The following is a 16013-nucleotide window of genomic DNA, read 5'->3' as shown; positions in this document are numbered from 1 at the left end:
CCCCCTACATCCCAGAGGGGGTATCTGGCAGAGAGTAGGGCAGACCCCACCAGCCAAAGTCAGCTGTTCCCAAGGACGAGTCAGGGAGGCCTGCCCGTATGGGGCTGTGACCCCCTGAAGTAAGATGATTTCATGATCCCACCCTCCCCTTCCTCCTGTCTGGCGAGTAGCCTCGGCTTTTTCAAAAGTATCTTGGCACAGAAGAGTAGGGGGAGGGCCAAACTTTCGTGGAGGAACAGCTAGGCCAGTGTGGCGTAATGGAAAACGCAGAGGACTCAGTCAGGAGACTTGGGGCCCAGCCACCTGTGCTGTGTGGCCTTTGGCACACCCCTTAACCCCTTTGTTGCCTTACTATCCTCATCAGGAACGTGAGGTAATGACAATAGAAACAGCATTTCTGGACCGTTGACTGCTCAGCATCTCAATATATTGACTCCTTTAATCCTCATGTTAAACTTATTAAATTACATAGATGAAGAATCGTAGGCTCAGAGAAGTTAAGTCATTTGCACAAGGTCACACAGCTAGTGAATATCAGAACTTGGATTTAAAACTAAGGAGGTGATACCAGATACCACACTCTTAGCCACTGTGCTTCTAGTGCCCTCTCTCTAGTGGCTCCTTCACAAGGTTTATGTGGCCTTAAGGGATGTGATGTGTGTCCAGAAGGAGTAGAGCACAGAGACAGCAGATTAGTGATTGCCAGGAGCTGGAGGGAGGGGGAAAGGGAAAGAGGCTCTTTGTCAGTACTGGGTATCTTTTAGGGGTGATGAAAATGTTCTGGAATTGATGGTCATGGTTGCATAGCCTTGTGAATATACTAAAAACCACTGGATTGTACACTTTAAAAGGGTAAATTTTATGGTATTTAGGTATATCTCAGTTGCTTTTTTTTTTAAAAAAGTGATGATATATGTGAGCAGTTTCTGGGCTGTCGAGCCCCGAACAAATGTCAGCTGTTGGAATTATTGATGGGCGTGGGTTGCTGCTGGGAACTGGCGTAAAGATTAGAGGAAGAGACGGTGCCAGTTTAATAGAGTGGTTAAGATCCTGGGCTTCGATCCAAATGCTGCCACTTACTGGCTGTGAGATCTTGGTTTAGTCAGTACTGTTTTAGTTGCAGATGACAGAAACCCAGTCAAAATGGATTACTCAAAAAGAACATTGATTAGCTGAACGTAACTGAGACATCTAAGTGTTCTTGGCTTCAGGTGTGGCTGGATCTAGGATCAAAAGTGTCAGTGAGGACCTGCCTTCCTCCAGTTCTCCTCGTTCTTCATGCCCAAGCAGGGTGATGGGTGATTCAGAGGTGGTCACAGCTCCAAGCTGTATCCCACAGGTCAGCTTAGTGGCTTCAGGAAAAAGAACACCCTCAACACTTTAAGCAAAAGTCTCACTGGTTCATCTTAGGCCAGTGGCTGGACCAGTCAGGGCCGCCCTAGGGACTGGAGTAGAATGTGCGTAGACTAACTGAGGAGTAGAAGATTCCCCTGAAGGAATCAAACAGCTGCCACAGAGGGGGGATAGCCTGTACATGACAGAAAACAACATATGCTCCTCCGGGTCGGGGCAGGACATTCCGGCAGAGGAAACAGTCTACAGAGAGACTGCCTGGGGTAGAAAGGAAGAGCATGACTCAGGCTCCTTTGTGGGAAAAGAGACTCACAGTCACCAGCAAGAAGGTCCCCTTTATGACAGTCCACCTTCCAGTGTGATTTCCTGACCCTCTTATGCTTAGAACAGCCAGACCCTAATCGTCATTCCTGCCACTTCCCAGTGGATCTCTGACCTCGTATCTCATTCATTCTAGGGTGCAGACTATAGAGCCCTGTGCTTGGAATGGCAAGACCTGGTATCTGGTCCCAGCACTGTGTTACCAGCTGTGTGGCCTTGGGCAGGCCACTCAGCCTCTCTGAACCTCCCTTTCTGCCCTAGCTGGGGCCCATGCTGGAGAGTCCATTACAGCGTGCCAGAGAGAGCTGGCATATGAGCAGGGCACAGGGACGGCCAGAACGCGCAGAGCGCTGAGGGCAGTGCCTGGCGGAAATGGGGTTTGGTAGAGTGACACCGTGACGGGGTCAGTGAGCATTTGCTGAAATACGCCATGTATCCACTTTCTGTGCCATCCCATTTAGTCCTGAAGTCACAAAGAAGAAAGCAGAAGCTCGGAGAGGCAGAGTCCTATGCCCAGAAGCAGCATGGCTGTGATTCAGGCCCAGGTGTGGCTGAGTCTGAAACCCGTGCTCCCAACCACTGAGCCCCCCAGCCTCCTTGAGGCCTAGCATTGCCTTTATATCTGTCTTTTCAAAGCCGGGTTTGCCTCCGAGTTCTGCCTAGAGCTGGTCTTCAGGGGCCCATCTGGCACTCCCACTAAGATGCGGCCAGAACCTGTCTTGCAGAGGGCTGCTCCCAGCACAACACAGGCCCAGCACAAACAGGCCTCAGATGGGAGAGGGGTCCACTCTACGCCACGCCATGTGACCTTTGCCCTCTGAGTTTTCCCAGGGGTTCAGTGTGTCCCCCAGGCCAGCGTCATGGTCTTTAGCAGAGCTGGGGCAGCCCTCACAGAAGGCACAGTTAGCTATGTGCTGAGCCAGACCTGAGCCAGACCCCAGTGTGCAGAGAGGGACCTCTGTCCCAGCCAGGGGGCCTTAGGCAGAGCTCACTTCCTGGAGGAGCTGACATCTGAGCAGGGCCTTTACAAAAAGTAAGGAGCCGACCTGCTGGCAGGATAGAGGAGGGCTTTACCTGAAGAGGAAGCCACATGTGCAAATGTATAGAGGCAGGATTTCTAGCTGGGCATCTGGCAGAATTCCCGTGGTAGGGAACACAGAGCCAGCTGGGTCACTCTGCCTAGCATGGAGCTCAGGGGAGAAGTGGGAGAACATTCCATCTGTGAGGACCCAGAGAGGGCTGTTCCTAGGGACAGGGGCTTGCTGGGAGAGTTGTTTCTGAGGCACAGCTCATCCCAGAGTTGGGAGTGGCTGACCCAGGGCACACAGCAGAAGTCATTTGTTTCTCACAAGGGTTGAGACATGACCGACCTGTCCCCTCTCCAGGAGTTTGATGGCCGCAACTGCCCTTCTGAGCTTTGGCAAATGTCTGCCCAGAAGCCCCCATGCTCCACCCCAGAGGCCAAAGGAAAGGGAGTGTCTCCTCATCTTCTCTGGGGGCAGGTACAAGGGGTGGCAGAACCGAAGGGCTCCCACTCCCCAGGCGGACCTGGCCTAGCTGGGAAGGCTGCCCAGTAAGATCCTAGGCAAAAGCTGGCCTCAGAATCCACCAGCCGTATTTATTGAAGTACTGAATAGCAAAGGCTGGGTCCTCAGACACACAGACACTGTCTTCAGAAATTGCAGGGCCTCCCACATGTTGTACACACTTCATGGAGTCATCCTTCCCTGCCGTCTGAAAAGCTGTGGCCATCTCGGTGGCGAGTAGCTGAGACAGCCCTTTCCCGCATGGTCAGCAGTTCTTGATTTCTGAAATGGAAAGGAACAACATTGTGTTGGTCAGTTGGCTCTGATTCCCAGTCCAAGGGTCCTGTCGCTGCCACCTAGAACCTTTCTCCTAATGTCTCTTCTCCTAGACCACAGAATAAGGGAGGGCTTTCCATGGCTGACCAAACCAGATAACCACTTTTTTTTTTTTTTTTTAACACATTCATTCATTCTTTCTTTGCACGGTTGTATGCCAGGGACCCAGGACCTACCAGTGAGGAGGTACTAGGGCAGGCCAGATGGCAGGCAGACTGATAAGGAAGTCAGACTGAGAAAACGCTGACCTGGACCGAAGGGGCTGCAGGAAGAAGAGCGAGGTGGGGAGGTGGGCCCCACATGGCATGTCTGCCAGGACCCAGACCGTGCTGATATTTAGCCAGACCAGCTCCTCGAGGGGCAAAGTTTCCAAAGACAACGAGCCATGTCCACCAGTTCCGGGTATGTCATTGTGTGCTGTTCCGAGGACCACGTGGCTTCCCAGCGACCCTGCGCACGGCGGTCTCCACGGCCTGCTCTGGCTCTTCTGGGACAGGAGGCTTTGTGATCCTGAGGGAGTAAATCCCTCCAAGTCCAGTCTGCCACTAACACAAACCACGTGTGGCCCTCCACGCCAGCTTCCACACTGTTTTCCTTGGACAGCGTGTCTCCTTTCTCCCCGCCACAAGCTGATGTGTTGAAAACTGCTGATGGAGTGTTCTCTCTTCCCCCTTGGAGGCCTGCAGTGTGGCCACTTGACGTGGCTTCTTCTCCCTTCCCATCCCCCAGACTGACTCACTTTCCTCCTCGGTTTCCAGTCCTCCTCACCCCGAGCACCTTCCTTTTATTATCTGGGCGGCAGGGCATGGATTTTCTAGTTTCCCAGGAGAGCAGTCTACCCTGGGCCTCAGCCCGGCATGCCTCTGGTCCTGTTGCTGCAGACTGCCTGGGTCTGAGGGTTCCCATGGAGTGTCTGGAATGTGGCCTGTGGGTGCTAAGTACAACAGCTGTCTGGATAGAAGCAGTTTGTGGCCTATGAGCCTGGACACACTAAGACCAAGAGCAAACTAACTCACAGGCTCTGATCTCTGCTTGCCCATAGTCCTCTTAGATTGTTGTTCCCATTGGCAGGGTGATAAAGAAAGCGAACTAAAATTGGATATGGCTAAATGAGGAGGGTGGGTGTTCTAGTCCAGCCCTGCACCGTCTGTGATGATGGCACTGGTCATGTGAGGCTATTTAAATGAATAGGAATTAAATGAAATTAAAAGTTTGATTCTCCAGTCTCTGGAGCCATGTTTCAAGCGCTCAGCCTTGGAGCTCCATCTAGGGCTAGTGGCTGCAGTAAGGGCCATACAGACATAGAGCTCTGCCATTACTGCAGAAAGTTCTGTTGGATAGCCAAGCTCTGGCTCCCGAGGGCACTTGGATAGTCTGAGGACTTTGCTAACCTGGAAACACAGCCTTGTGATGGAATGTTATTCAGCCTTAAAAAGAAAGGACATTCTGACCCCTGCTCCAATGTGGCTGAAACTCAAAGACATGGTACTGAGCGAAATAAGCCAGACACCGAAGGACGGACATGGCGCGATTCCGTGACATGCAGCACCGAGAACAGGGAGATCTGTACAGATGGAAAGGGCAGCGGTGGTTGCCAGGGGCTTGGGGTGGAGAATAAGGAGTTCGTATTTAATGGGGACTGTTTCAGTTTTGGATGATGAGGAGCTTCTGGTGGTGATGGTTGCACAGCAGTGTGAATGTCCTTCATGCCACTCGTTGTGTGGTCAGAAGGGTCAAAATGGTAAAGCAGACTGCGGTCCTCCTTCCCCAGATGCTGACTCGGGCTCCCTGGGCCGGGAGGCTGGCCCCTGACATGCAGTGGGCCCGAGGAAGCATCAGAATGTAACTCCAGGACTGTCTGGTCCCCAAGGTACAATCTGTGCTTAGAGTTCACAGCATGAAACCCAGATCTGCCACCTCAAATTAATAAATGACATTTGGCGGGGGACACTTCAGCTCTTTGGGCCATGCTCGTCCGGGTAAAAGCAAGTCAGGACAAAGGACGAGAGAGTAACTTCCTAAGGCGTGCTGTCGGGGACCACAGGCAGCGCTGGGGAGGCCTGTTCCTCTGACCTCCTTCTGACAGGCACAGAAGGAAGCCAGGAAGGGGAACGGGTGGATGGATTACTGGCGCATGCCGTTCTTTTCTCCAGAGTTCTCTTTATTGGTATTCCAGCATCATCCTGACAAATAAAACTGAGAAGGACCAAAAAAGATGGCGTTAGACAAAACCTGTCATTTCTGAAAGACTCTGTAGCTGAGACCAAACGATCACCCCACTTTTCTAAAGAAAGCATGCTGTTCACCTGCGCACAAAATATTCAACTTACTTCATCTCAGGCTGATTTTTCACACTTGCGTGACACTCCAAAGCCACCCTTGAGAGTGATCTTAGGGAAAGGGAGTGGGATTTCAATTAAGGTACCTGAACTAGCCGGACCACCACTTAGCTGGGCAACGTCAGGCAGTTGTCCATCTCTGCTCCCCAGTTTCTCCTATCTGGGACATGGGGAGCAAACATTTGTATCACAGAGTTACTGCGAAGGTCAGATCAAGTCATGCGTAGAAAGGTTTACTAACCGTAAATTGCCAAACAACTGTTAGTCGTGGTGACTAATTACTGTTTAATATTACAAATAGTACAATTAGTGTTTAATATTACAAATAGTTTAATAATACAGATAGTATTAGCTAGGGCACTTAGCAAACAGGTGAAGCTGTCCCCCACAGTGTTCCATTCGTCGCCTCTGTCAGATTTTGCTGAATGTTGACTTTGTGCCGGCATCGGAAAGCTCCTGGATGCAAAGAAAGCAGCCTGCCTTTGCCCATGGGCCTGCTATGGGCTCTCCAGTTGCTGAATGATGGTGGACCAAACATGTCCCACGATGTCCCAAACTTGTCCCATCGCCACACAGCACAGAGTAGGGCCAGTGGGAAACCACAGATCAGACCATGACCTCTGGGCTGCTCTGCAGGGTGCCGGGCAGGCCAAGGCAGACCAGCCTACCCATGGGCATCACAGAGGACAGCACCAGTGGGGCAAGGAGCCCCAACTCGCCTCCTAGGCCCTCAGAGCGATCCATGTTCGTTGTCTCTGCTGTGTCGTCAAGGCTGGTGATGTGACAGCAGGGAAGCCACGGGCTTCCACCCCTGGCCGCATCGCCTGCTGACTGCAAGCTCATGGCAGATTTCTTCCCTCTCTGGGCTCCAGTTTCCTGGCTAATCATGTCCACCTTGAAGGAGTATTCAGAAGATTTAGTGAGAGCATGTGCCTAAAGAATCTGGTCCGTACCTGGCACGGATAACGTGTTTCTCTTGCCCCTCCAGCCTCTCCTCCCCCTCCCTGCTCACAAGCCATGCTTCTTCAGACTTTCTTTCCTTCTACCAGAGGGGCATCTTGAATGTCTTTGTCTTGGAGGAGAAATGATGAGCGGGCTTGTCACATTCCAGCCATCACGTGGGGGGCTCAAGGGTCCCTTTCCCTCTGCTGGAATCCCGGGCCCAGGTGCCCGTAGGGTGGTTATGCTGTTGTACAGAGCCTCTCTGTATAACAAGGGCCCATCTCTCACTCGGGTTGCATGTCCGTCGGAGCGTGTTGGGGGCTCTGGACCTGCAGGGGCAGAGAACACACACTTTCACACACACAGAGACACACCACTGTCAGCCGTGGCCAGTCACATGGCAGAGAGAAGTGGAGGTAATGAATCACACACCACTCATGGCTCTCCCACCCCAAAGTCACACGTATCTCTTCTGCTCACATGTAACTGGCCACATCCCACCGCCAGGAGGTGGGGAAGTACCGATCTACGGTGTGCTCAGGAAAAGAGCCAGAAATCTGATGACAGCCTCCATCACTGCCACGGCCCTGCTTTAATCCATAAAGTAACACCGCACGTCGGTCTCATTAGGGCCTACTTAGAGATGAGACCCAAGGTCTGTCGATTCCCCAAGACCACAAACAACAGGTCCTTGGGATTTTGTCTATCAAATCAGAGAGGTGTTTATCACACTAGTGAAAGGTTTCCAGTCTGGGGACTCTGCCCCTGTCCTTTCCCACTCCCGCAGTAGCCTACACCTACCTCTGAAGGTGCTTCCTACACCACCCTGTAAGAATCAGTTTCCTTTTCAGTCTCTCTGAACTACAGTCTTTTCATCTTCAAACCCCATGTGCCTAGCACAGAGCGGGGCCCAGATCTATCTTTTGGGCCAACTGCGGAATCTTAGCATGGTAGGGAAGTGTAATCATCTCACAGACCTAGATCTAACCAGCCTGAGTCTCAGTGGTTTGTTACCCAACAAAACCTGCAATTCTTAGGAAACAGATTGACCTACTGTCAGTGAAATTCTGGTGGCTCTGGGGGTGTTGTTCCTGTTTCCGGTCCTGTGGCTGGAGACCTCCAGGAAAACTGAGAATGGCCTCTCCCAGCTCTGGGCCTTCACTGATACGGTGGCTGTAGACAGAGAATTGTTTTCATGGAGATCCTTCATCCCACTGACATTGCCTTCCCCATTAGTCTGGGTTTCTGAAAAGCTGAACACAGCAAGCCTTTGTATATCAAGTCACGTATTTCACATAATTCCCTTAAAATGTCAGAGATGCATTTATCATATTAAAGGCTTCTATTTTTGCTATTCTCCCCCTGTTTAGATGCAGATGTTGGACAAATTTCCCATGGAAGGAGGACAGAAGGATCCCAAACAGCGGATCATTCCCTTTCTACCAGGTGGGTGAGACACATGCTGTCAGAACGGGCTCTGGGGGATCCAGGACAACCCCCACATCTCAGCTTAGCTTCCTGGGACAGTGTCCTAATGACCAGAGTCCCAGTCATTTGTAGAAATTAGTGTCTAAGGATAAGTGCTGTGGGGTTAGATGCTACACCATCTACTGTGGCAAGATACTTCAGCTCCAGGATCCTCAGTTTTTCTGTCTCTGCAGTGGGAATAATTAGAGCTCATAAAGCTTTTGTAGTGTGTGGCATCTTTGTTTGGCTACAGTGTGACTTTGCTATTGTCATGGCATGAATTCACACCAATTTGGCAACTTAAAACTACCCTCATTTATTATCTCACAGGAAGTCCAGGCAGGTGCTGCTGGGTTCTCTGGTTAGTCTCTTAAGGCAGAAGTCATCGTCTTGGCCAGGCTGGGCTCTTATCTAGAGGATTAGAGAAAAATCCACTTCCAGCCTCATTCAGGTTGTTGGCAGAATTCAATTCCTTGCAGTTATGGAAATAGAATACGGGTTTCCTTGCTTGCTCTCAGCCAGGAACCCCTCAGCTTCCAGAAGCTGCCTGCATTCCTATCCATCTTCTAGCTGGCACTGGGGCATTGTACCTTTCCCATGCTTTGATATCTCTCTGACTTCCTCTTCTGCCACCTGTTGGAGAAAGCTGTTGGCTTTTAAGGACTCACGCATTATGTTATACCTACCTAGCTAATCCAGGATAATTTCCCTCTCTTAAAGTGAACTGTAGCATACACTGTAGCAAGAACCTAGGAGTGAGATCTCATCATATACACAGGCTGTGGAGTTCTGGGACTCTGAGGATGAGGATGGACATCTTTGGGGGCCCATTTTAAAAATTCTGTCTACCTGTCTGCCACAGTAACCAAGCACCTGCTGAGCTCCAGTCGCTGTGTAGGAGTTAACACATTCATGGTTGATCCCTGCCCTTAGACATGAAGTGTTCCTTCCCCCCCCCCCCCCAAAAAAAAATTCCTTTAGGAATAGTATTAAGTATGTCTACTGTAGGCCAGTCATGGGGCTAAGTGCTTTACAGTCATTACCTTGTTTAGGCTTCAGAATAACCCTGTGCCCATTTTGTAGATGAGGAAATTGAGGCTCAGAGAAATTATGATCATTTGCACAAATAGCAGAGCTGGGCTTCAAACACAGCTTTGGCTGGCTCCAAAATTCATGCCTGAAGTCAAATGGCCCCAGTTCAAATGCCAATGCCTCCACTCATCCACTGCTACCTTCAGTGAATTATTTAAGCACAGAGTTTCCTTCTTCATTTACAAATTGGAGGTAATAGTGATACTTAAATAATAAACTTGTTGTGAGGATTAGCTAAGTGCTAAGTGACACATAACTAGCAGCAATCAAGCACTTACTATTATTTTTATGTACAGATAATCAGCAAATTGACAGTCACCCAAAACCACAAATATTTAGAGCTGGAAGGGCCCTTTAGATCTTTTCCATTTTGCAGACAAGGGAGCAGGCCAGAGAGGAGGGAGACTCCCTGGGTCCCCCCCCCCCCCACCAGGAGCCCACCCTCCCCTCCCTACTCCAGGGTTCTGCAGTCAGCACATCAAGTGGTTCTTCCAGATATTAACATCACAGAGTGGACTTAGAGACAGGGTAGATGTGTTTGCCAGGCCTCATCTACTGGGAGAATCATTTGCCTAAAAAAGCTGATGTTTTTAGTTCTTCCACGGAGAAAGTGTGCAATCAGACTGGAATTTTTGTCTCCAGTTGGAGAAAACCCAGTGTGCCAACGCAGCAGCCAACTCGTAGTGCTCCCGAGCATGGGATTTGAAGTCAAACGGACCCAGTTCCGCGACCTCACACAGATGATAGCCCTCTGCCCCCAAGCCTCAGTTTCTCCATCTGTAAATGGAACAATGACTCCTGCTTTACAAAGCTTCTCTCCCTGGTACATAGTAGGTTTTCTGCAAAAATCAGAAACAGGATCCTGGGACGTCCCTTGGGAATTTCTTGGTATTCATATTTTAGAGTCCTGCTTAAATAAATGATATGTCTGAATATTCAAGTTGAACTGGACTCCAAATGTAGGCTTTTTTCTTCAAGGAAGGAAAGGAAAGCAGTGAGTTATAACTTTTTACTGGATGAAAGGCAACAACCAGCTGTGAAAAAACTTCCCAGGACAGGGAAGAACTTGAGCTGACCCTCTCCCAAGGCCCTGAATGCTTTCGTGTTTACAGAATCCTTTTTCCACCCACAAATTTATGAAAATGCTGTTCTCAGAGACTCAGCCCCGTTTTTTTCCTGCTCAGGGCACCCACTTGCTGCTCAGAGAGGTGTGGCCGGGCCCCAGGACCCCTAGAGCGTCCCTTCGTGGCTTACCACTTCACTTTTCCTTGAGGCCAAGGCCAAGGGCAGGGATACACAGGCGGCATGTCCCCTCTCCTAGGGGTCCGTTTTCTGCCAAGACTGCCGCGTCAGCAGAACAAAAGCAAGTCTCTTGTTAGCACAAAGGCAGGGGGAGGGGGGAACAGTCCTGTACAATTTTCCATCCCAGCAAGAGCTGGGGAAGCCAACTTGGCAGAGGATGCGGCTTGAAAAATAAGACTTACAGTTTGGCCTTCCACCACTGTGGAAAACAAAAGCCTGCCCGTTCCCACCAAAGCCTGTGCACTCCACCAAGCACCCTTTCCGCTCCAGGAAGGCTGGAGCTCACCCTCCTTCCCCACAACTCACACAGAAACTCATCAGGCACCGATAAGGGACCATTGCCCCCATTGGCATTGGACTCAGAGCCCCCCGCCAAGGAGGTACTGGCCGCATAGTTCTACCCAACAGCCTAGGGCCTGAGCTGGCTTCCAGATCTGCTGCAATGGATGATGAATTAGCCTATCAGAGGCAGGTCTTAAGAAACCAGCCAGGCCGAGGAAAGAACACGGGCCCTTAACTGAGGAGTATGAGGCGTATCATCTAACCGGTTTCAAAAATTAAGTGATTAGGGGCACCTGGGTGGCTCAGTGGGTTGGAGCCTCTGCCTTCAGCTCGGGTCATGATCCCAGATTCCTGGGATCGAGCCCCACATCGGGCTCTCTGCTTGGCAGGGAGCCTGCTTTGCTTCCTCTCTCTGCCTGCCTCTCTGCCTACTTGTGGTCTCTGTCTGTCAAATAAATAAATAAAACCTTTAAAAAAAAATTATGTGATTATTCTTTTTTGAGCACCTAGGAAGGGCCAAGCCCTGTGCTGGGTGAGTCATGGAAGTTACTTCTAACAGATACGGGCTGTTATCCCATTTTACAGATGAGGAGACCAAGGCTCTGGGAGGTAAATGCATTTCTCAAGGCAGCACAGTCACCCTGGATTGGCTGAGTTCAGCGCCTGTGACCTCCCCAGCAGGTGCCACCACGAGTCTTCCTGTCCCCCTTGCTGGCAGGGCACCTGCCATATGCCCAGAGACTCCTTTCCCACTGGGGCCCTGCAGGGAGAAGAGTGGTGCTTTTGTTGTCCTGTCACCTGTCACACCCCCAGGAAACCTTGAAGGTGCGGGAGTTCTCCATCCTTCACTCTCAGCCCTTGCAGGCTGGGCCTTGAGAAAATTCTCTCCGTCAGTGGTGACTCCAGGACTAGCCTGTGCTGTTCCCACGGGCGGGTGCCTGCATCGTTCCTATTGTGAATTGTTAGAGTGGGGTCACAACCTCCCCAGTAAGAAGCCTGAACACCCCACTCCCCACCCTTCCTCTGATTTAGAGAAGGGGACATTATATCATAATGGGACCAAAATGGTTTTGGTAGGGACTCCTCTCCAGGTCTGAGAAACAGATTAGAGGCAGGAAGCATCTACTGTGGGAGGTTTCTCTTCAGGCAGGCATTCCTTATTTTTCCTAAAGCCTCGGGATTCTCCTCGGGGGTTCTAAACTGCTAATGGTTCCACCCACAAGGGTGGTAATTTGATGATCACAATGACTGGGGGTGGGATAGGGATGGGCCAGGGATGCTAAGCATCCTGCAGGGTGGGGGACACTCCCACGCAGGGAAGGACTTCCCCACCCAGAATGTCAACTGGGTCCCTCCCTGTTGGAAAACACAGACTGTCAGTGCCTAGAGGGCAGGCCCCCTGCACTGGCCCATTGAGGGCTCACAGAGAGACCACACCTATCCACTGAATAAAAGCAGGGACACCAGGTTGTACACCCTCCCCACTAGATAGCGTAATTTCCTTTTTTATGGGAAACAGCATGAACATTTTCTGATTTCAGAAGCAATATATGTTTATGGTAGGAAATTTGGGGAAAGTCAAAGAAGAAAACAAAAAGACTCTGTCTTCCACCCCTTGGAGACAAGCACTTTGAAACCTGTGATGCGTTTTGTTCTAGATTTTTCTTTTCTAATAAACATGGTGTGTCAGAAATTTGACTGACTCATAAGCAAAATTAAAACAATCACGATAATAAACAAAGGAGACTCCCTGTTATTAAAGAATTTGAGGAATATGCATTTTATCTCACAGTGGGTTATTGTTTTCTTTTAAGTGGTAGAAGTTAAGCAGGAAAAAAAAATTTCAACATTAGGTTGACCATATCTACCTAAATTCCTAATTGTGCCCTTTTTCCCAAGAGCCCGTGGTCAGATTATTTTAAATGTTACGTTAACCCCTTTGGCTTTTTGGGTGCAAATCTCCCTTACCAGCTTGCATTGCAAATCTTGGAGTCAATAGGCTGTTTCCCATCATCCCTTTCAATTCTATCTTACACAAACTCCTTTGGACCTTTCCTGCCATTCTGTTCCTACTCACCCAAGCTCTATCTGTGGACATTGCAGTCCCCCCCCCTCCCCCAGAGCCATGCAGGAGCACTGGTTGACCTCTCCTTGCCCTGCCAGGCTTGTGACCCGAATTCTTCTCCTTGACCTCTCTCCTCTGAGCAGAAGTAGAAAAAGCTCTTCATAGCTCTCCATGCTCTGCTATTGGAAAAGCTGTGGTCTCTCTGTGCCCTCTTCTTTGACCTCCCCCTAGAGACCTCCTGCACTCTGCATAAACTTGGCAGACAGGCTTGCCTCCATCCCCCACCTCCTTGCCCCCCGCCACCGCCGTGTCTTATTTCTGACTTTGCCTGCCCCCTGCCTGTGCCACAGGTCCAGAACAGTGAAGCCAAGCCATCTTACTGGTCAGTGCATCCACCTGGCCACCATCTGCCCATGACTCTCCCCTGTTAGACTCATGGGAGCTTACCAATCTGCTTTAAACAAACCTCACCAAGAGCATTTTAGCATCTTGGATCCTCAGTGGCATCGTTTTTGTACTTGTCTTTGCGTGTGACCCCCACTGGAAGCTCTGGTACCACATCCAGTGCTCAGGATATCACCAAGCAAGCAGTAGATGGAGTCTTGGTTAATTCTCGGTAAGGGAGGCAGGCTTGGAACCCTTCTGTTACAAACAGCTGATTTGAGGAAGAGATTGGAAGGATTTGTCATCTTGGCAAGTGAAATCCACCTTCATACATTCATCAGGTATGAGTGCCATGTGGTGAGAGTACAAAATTGATCAAGGTCTGGTCAAATCCTGTGTGTACAGAGCCCCCGGACTAGGAGGAAAGAGGAAGCTCTAAATCGACAGTGTGTGGGATCAGAAAGAGACAGGAACTCTTAATCCATTTGAAGTAGGTCAAAGTTTCTCAACTGGGATGGTGGGTGAAGCTGGATAAGAAGGTAATCTAGACAGAGGGAAAGGCACAGAATAATGAAAGAGTGTGGGGTATTTGCAGAAAGTAAGACCAGACTAGGCAGAGGAGGACAGAGGAGAAAAGGAGGTTGAGCTGTTAGGTGGGACATATTGTCCTCTCTACTGCTTACTCCATCTGAGAACCCAAGAGTTCGATCATCAGATCTAGCCTTTCTTCTTCAACTGGTAGGAGCCCCCTCCTTTCCCAGGATTTATCCAGCCTCTCTCATCTCACCAAAATTTGCCTCCTGGGCCCCACTCCCTCAGGCCCTTGCACTTGAGCTGTGAACAGGCCCTTGGAGGACCATGCATGGGGTCCTCCAGGCCCTGTGGCCATCCAGCAGGGGATATTAATGGAAGCCAGGAATTTGGGTACCACTCAGACTTACCACAGACAGCCACATTCACACCCTCCAGGTTTGCTGAGAACTTATCATCACCCGCTTACAATACAATGTGTGCTCTCCTCCTCTGCAGGCAAAATTCTCTTCCGACGGAGCCATATCCGGGACGTGGCCGTCAAACGCCTCATACCGATTGATGAGTACTGTAAGGTAAGTCTAAGAAATGTTAACACTTCCCTATGTCTCGTGTCTTCTCTTTGAGTTGTTTCTTTTCTTCTTTTCCCTTTCTGGCTACAGAAATAGTCATTGTGAGCAATTCACAGCTAAAAGAAATGTAAAATCAGAAAATCAACCACCTATGAGTCCTCAGAGGCAAAAATTATTAAGGTTTCTACATTTCCTTTCTAGTTTTTCTATGTGCATTTCTTCATGGTGTTGACATCACCCCGTATGTGTTATTTTTGTGGCTCTTTCTTTTTTAATATTGTGATATAAGAATTTCCCAATGGTATAAAATCATCTTCTTGAGCCTACTTTAAATGACTGCACAGTGTTCCACTGAGTGTTAATATTCCAGAAGTTACTCAGTCCCTGTCATTGGACGGGGCAGCTGGCTTCCAATCGCTTGAATGTTATAAACCACAAGGGGCCTGCCTTTTGCTTAGATCTCCTTTGATTTGTGGCTGTGGTTGGGAAAGAAGCATGCTTTTCCTTTGTTTAGGTTCCCTTATCTTAAGTATTTATTTCTCGAACTTAAAATCACTAGCAGTTCTGATTGAGAAGGGTGGAAATAGCAAGAAATGCCTTAACAGTGGGGCAACCAGTGCTCTCTCTCCCAGAGACTGGAAACAGAGCAAGTATATTTGTTCTTCTCACTTCTGTCTTACATTTTCCTGGAGGTTCTAGCCAGCGTAAGCAAGCAAAAAAAGAAAATAAAAGGCATACAGTTTGGAAAGGAAGAAATAAAACTGCCTTGATTCACAGATGATATGATTCTGTTGTAGAAAATCATAAGAGATCCACAAGAAAAAAAAACTACTAGAACTAATAAACAAGTTTAGTAACATCACAGGCTAAAAGATTGATATAAAAAAATCAATTGTGGAGGCACTTGGCTGGCTTCTTTGGTGGAATGTGAGACTCTTTATCTCAGGGTTGTGAGTTCAAGCCCCATACTGGGCATTGAGCCTACTTGAATAAATAAATAAATAAATAAATAAATAAATAAATAAAACTCTTTCCTTATAAAAAACAATCAGTTGAACCTCTAAAGACTAAGCATGAGCAATCAAAAAATGAAATTAATCATTCTACTCACAATAACATCAAAAAGAGTAAAATACTTAGGATTGAATTTAAGAAGTACAAGGTTTATATATTGAAACTACAATACACTGTTGAAAGAAATTAAACCAGCTCTGAAGTAATGGAGGGACATTCCATACCCATGGACTAAAAGACTCAACAATGTTAAAATGGCATTCTTATTACTACTCAGCCATCAAAAAGAATGAAATCTTGCCATTTGCAATGACACGGATGGAACTGGAGGGTATTACACTAAGTGAAACAAGTCAGTCAGAGAAAGACAAATACCATATGATTTCACTCATATGTGGAATTTAAGAAAACAAAACAAACAAGCAATGGAGGGGGAGACAGAGAGGCAAACCAAGAAACAGACTCTTAACTACAGAAAACAAACTGA

The 16013-nt window shown here is 48.9% G+C and overlaps 1 protein-coding gene across 1 annotated transcript in view; it reads left to right on the top strand.

Annotated features, from left to right (window-relative positions):
* Positions 1-16013, top strand: part of SH3PXD2B (SH3 and PX domains 2B) — a 99880-nt gene that overhangs the window by 33659 nt on the left and 50208 nt on the right. The window contains exons 3-4 of the mRNA XM_059417364.1: positions 8188-8263; positions 14439-14515. Coding sequence (XP_059273347.1) covers positions 8188-8263; positions 14439-14515 — 153 coding nt within the window. The remainder of the gene's footprint in view (positions 1-8187; positions 8264-14438; positions 14516-16013) is intronic.

The sequence above is a fragment of the Mustela nigripes genome, chromosome 12 (genome assembly GCF_022355385.1).
Source record: "Mustela nigripes isolate SB6536 chromosome 12, MUSNIG.SB6536, whole genome shotgun sequence".
Classification (NCBI taxonomy): Eukaryota; Metazoa; Chordata; class Mammalia; order Carnivora; family Mustelidae; genus Mustela; species Mustela nigripes.
The sequence above is the reverse complement of the archived record's forward strand: the minus strand, read 5'-3'. Positions and strand labels throughout refer to the sequence as shown.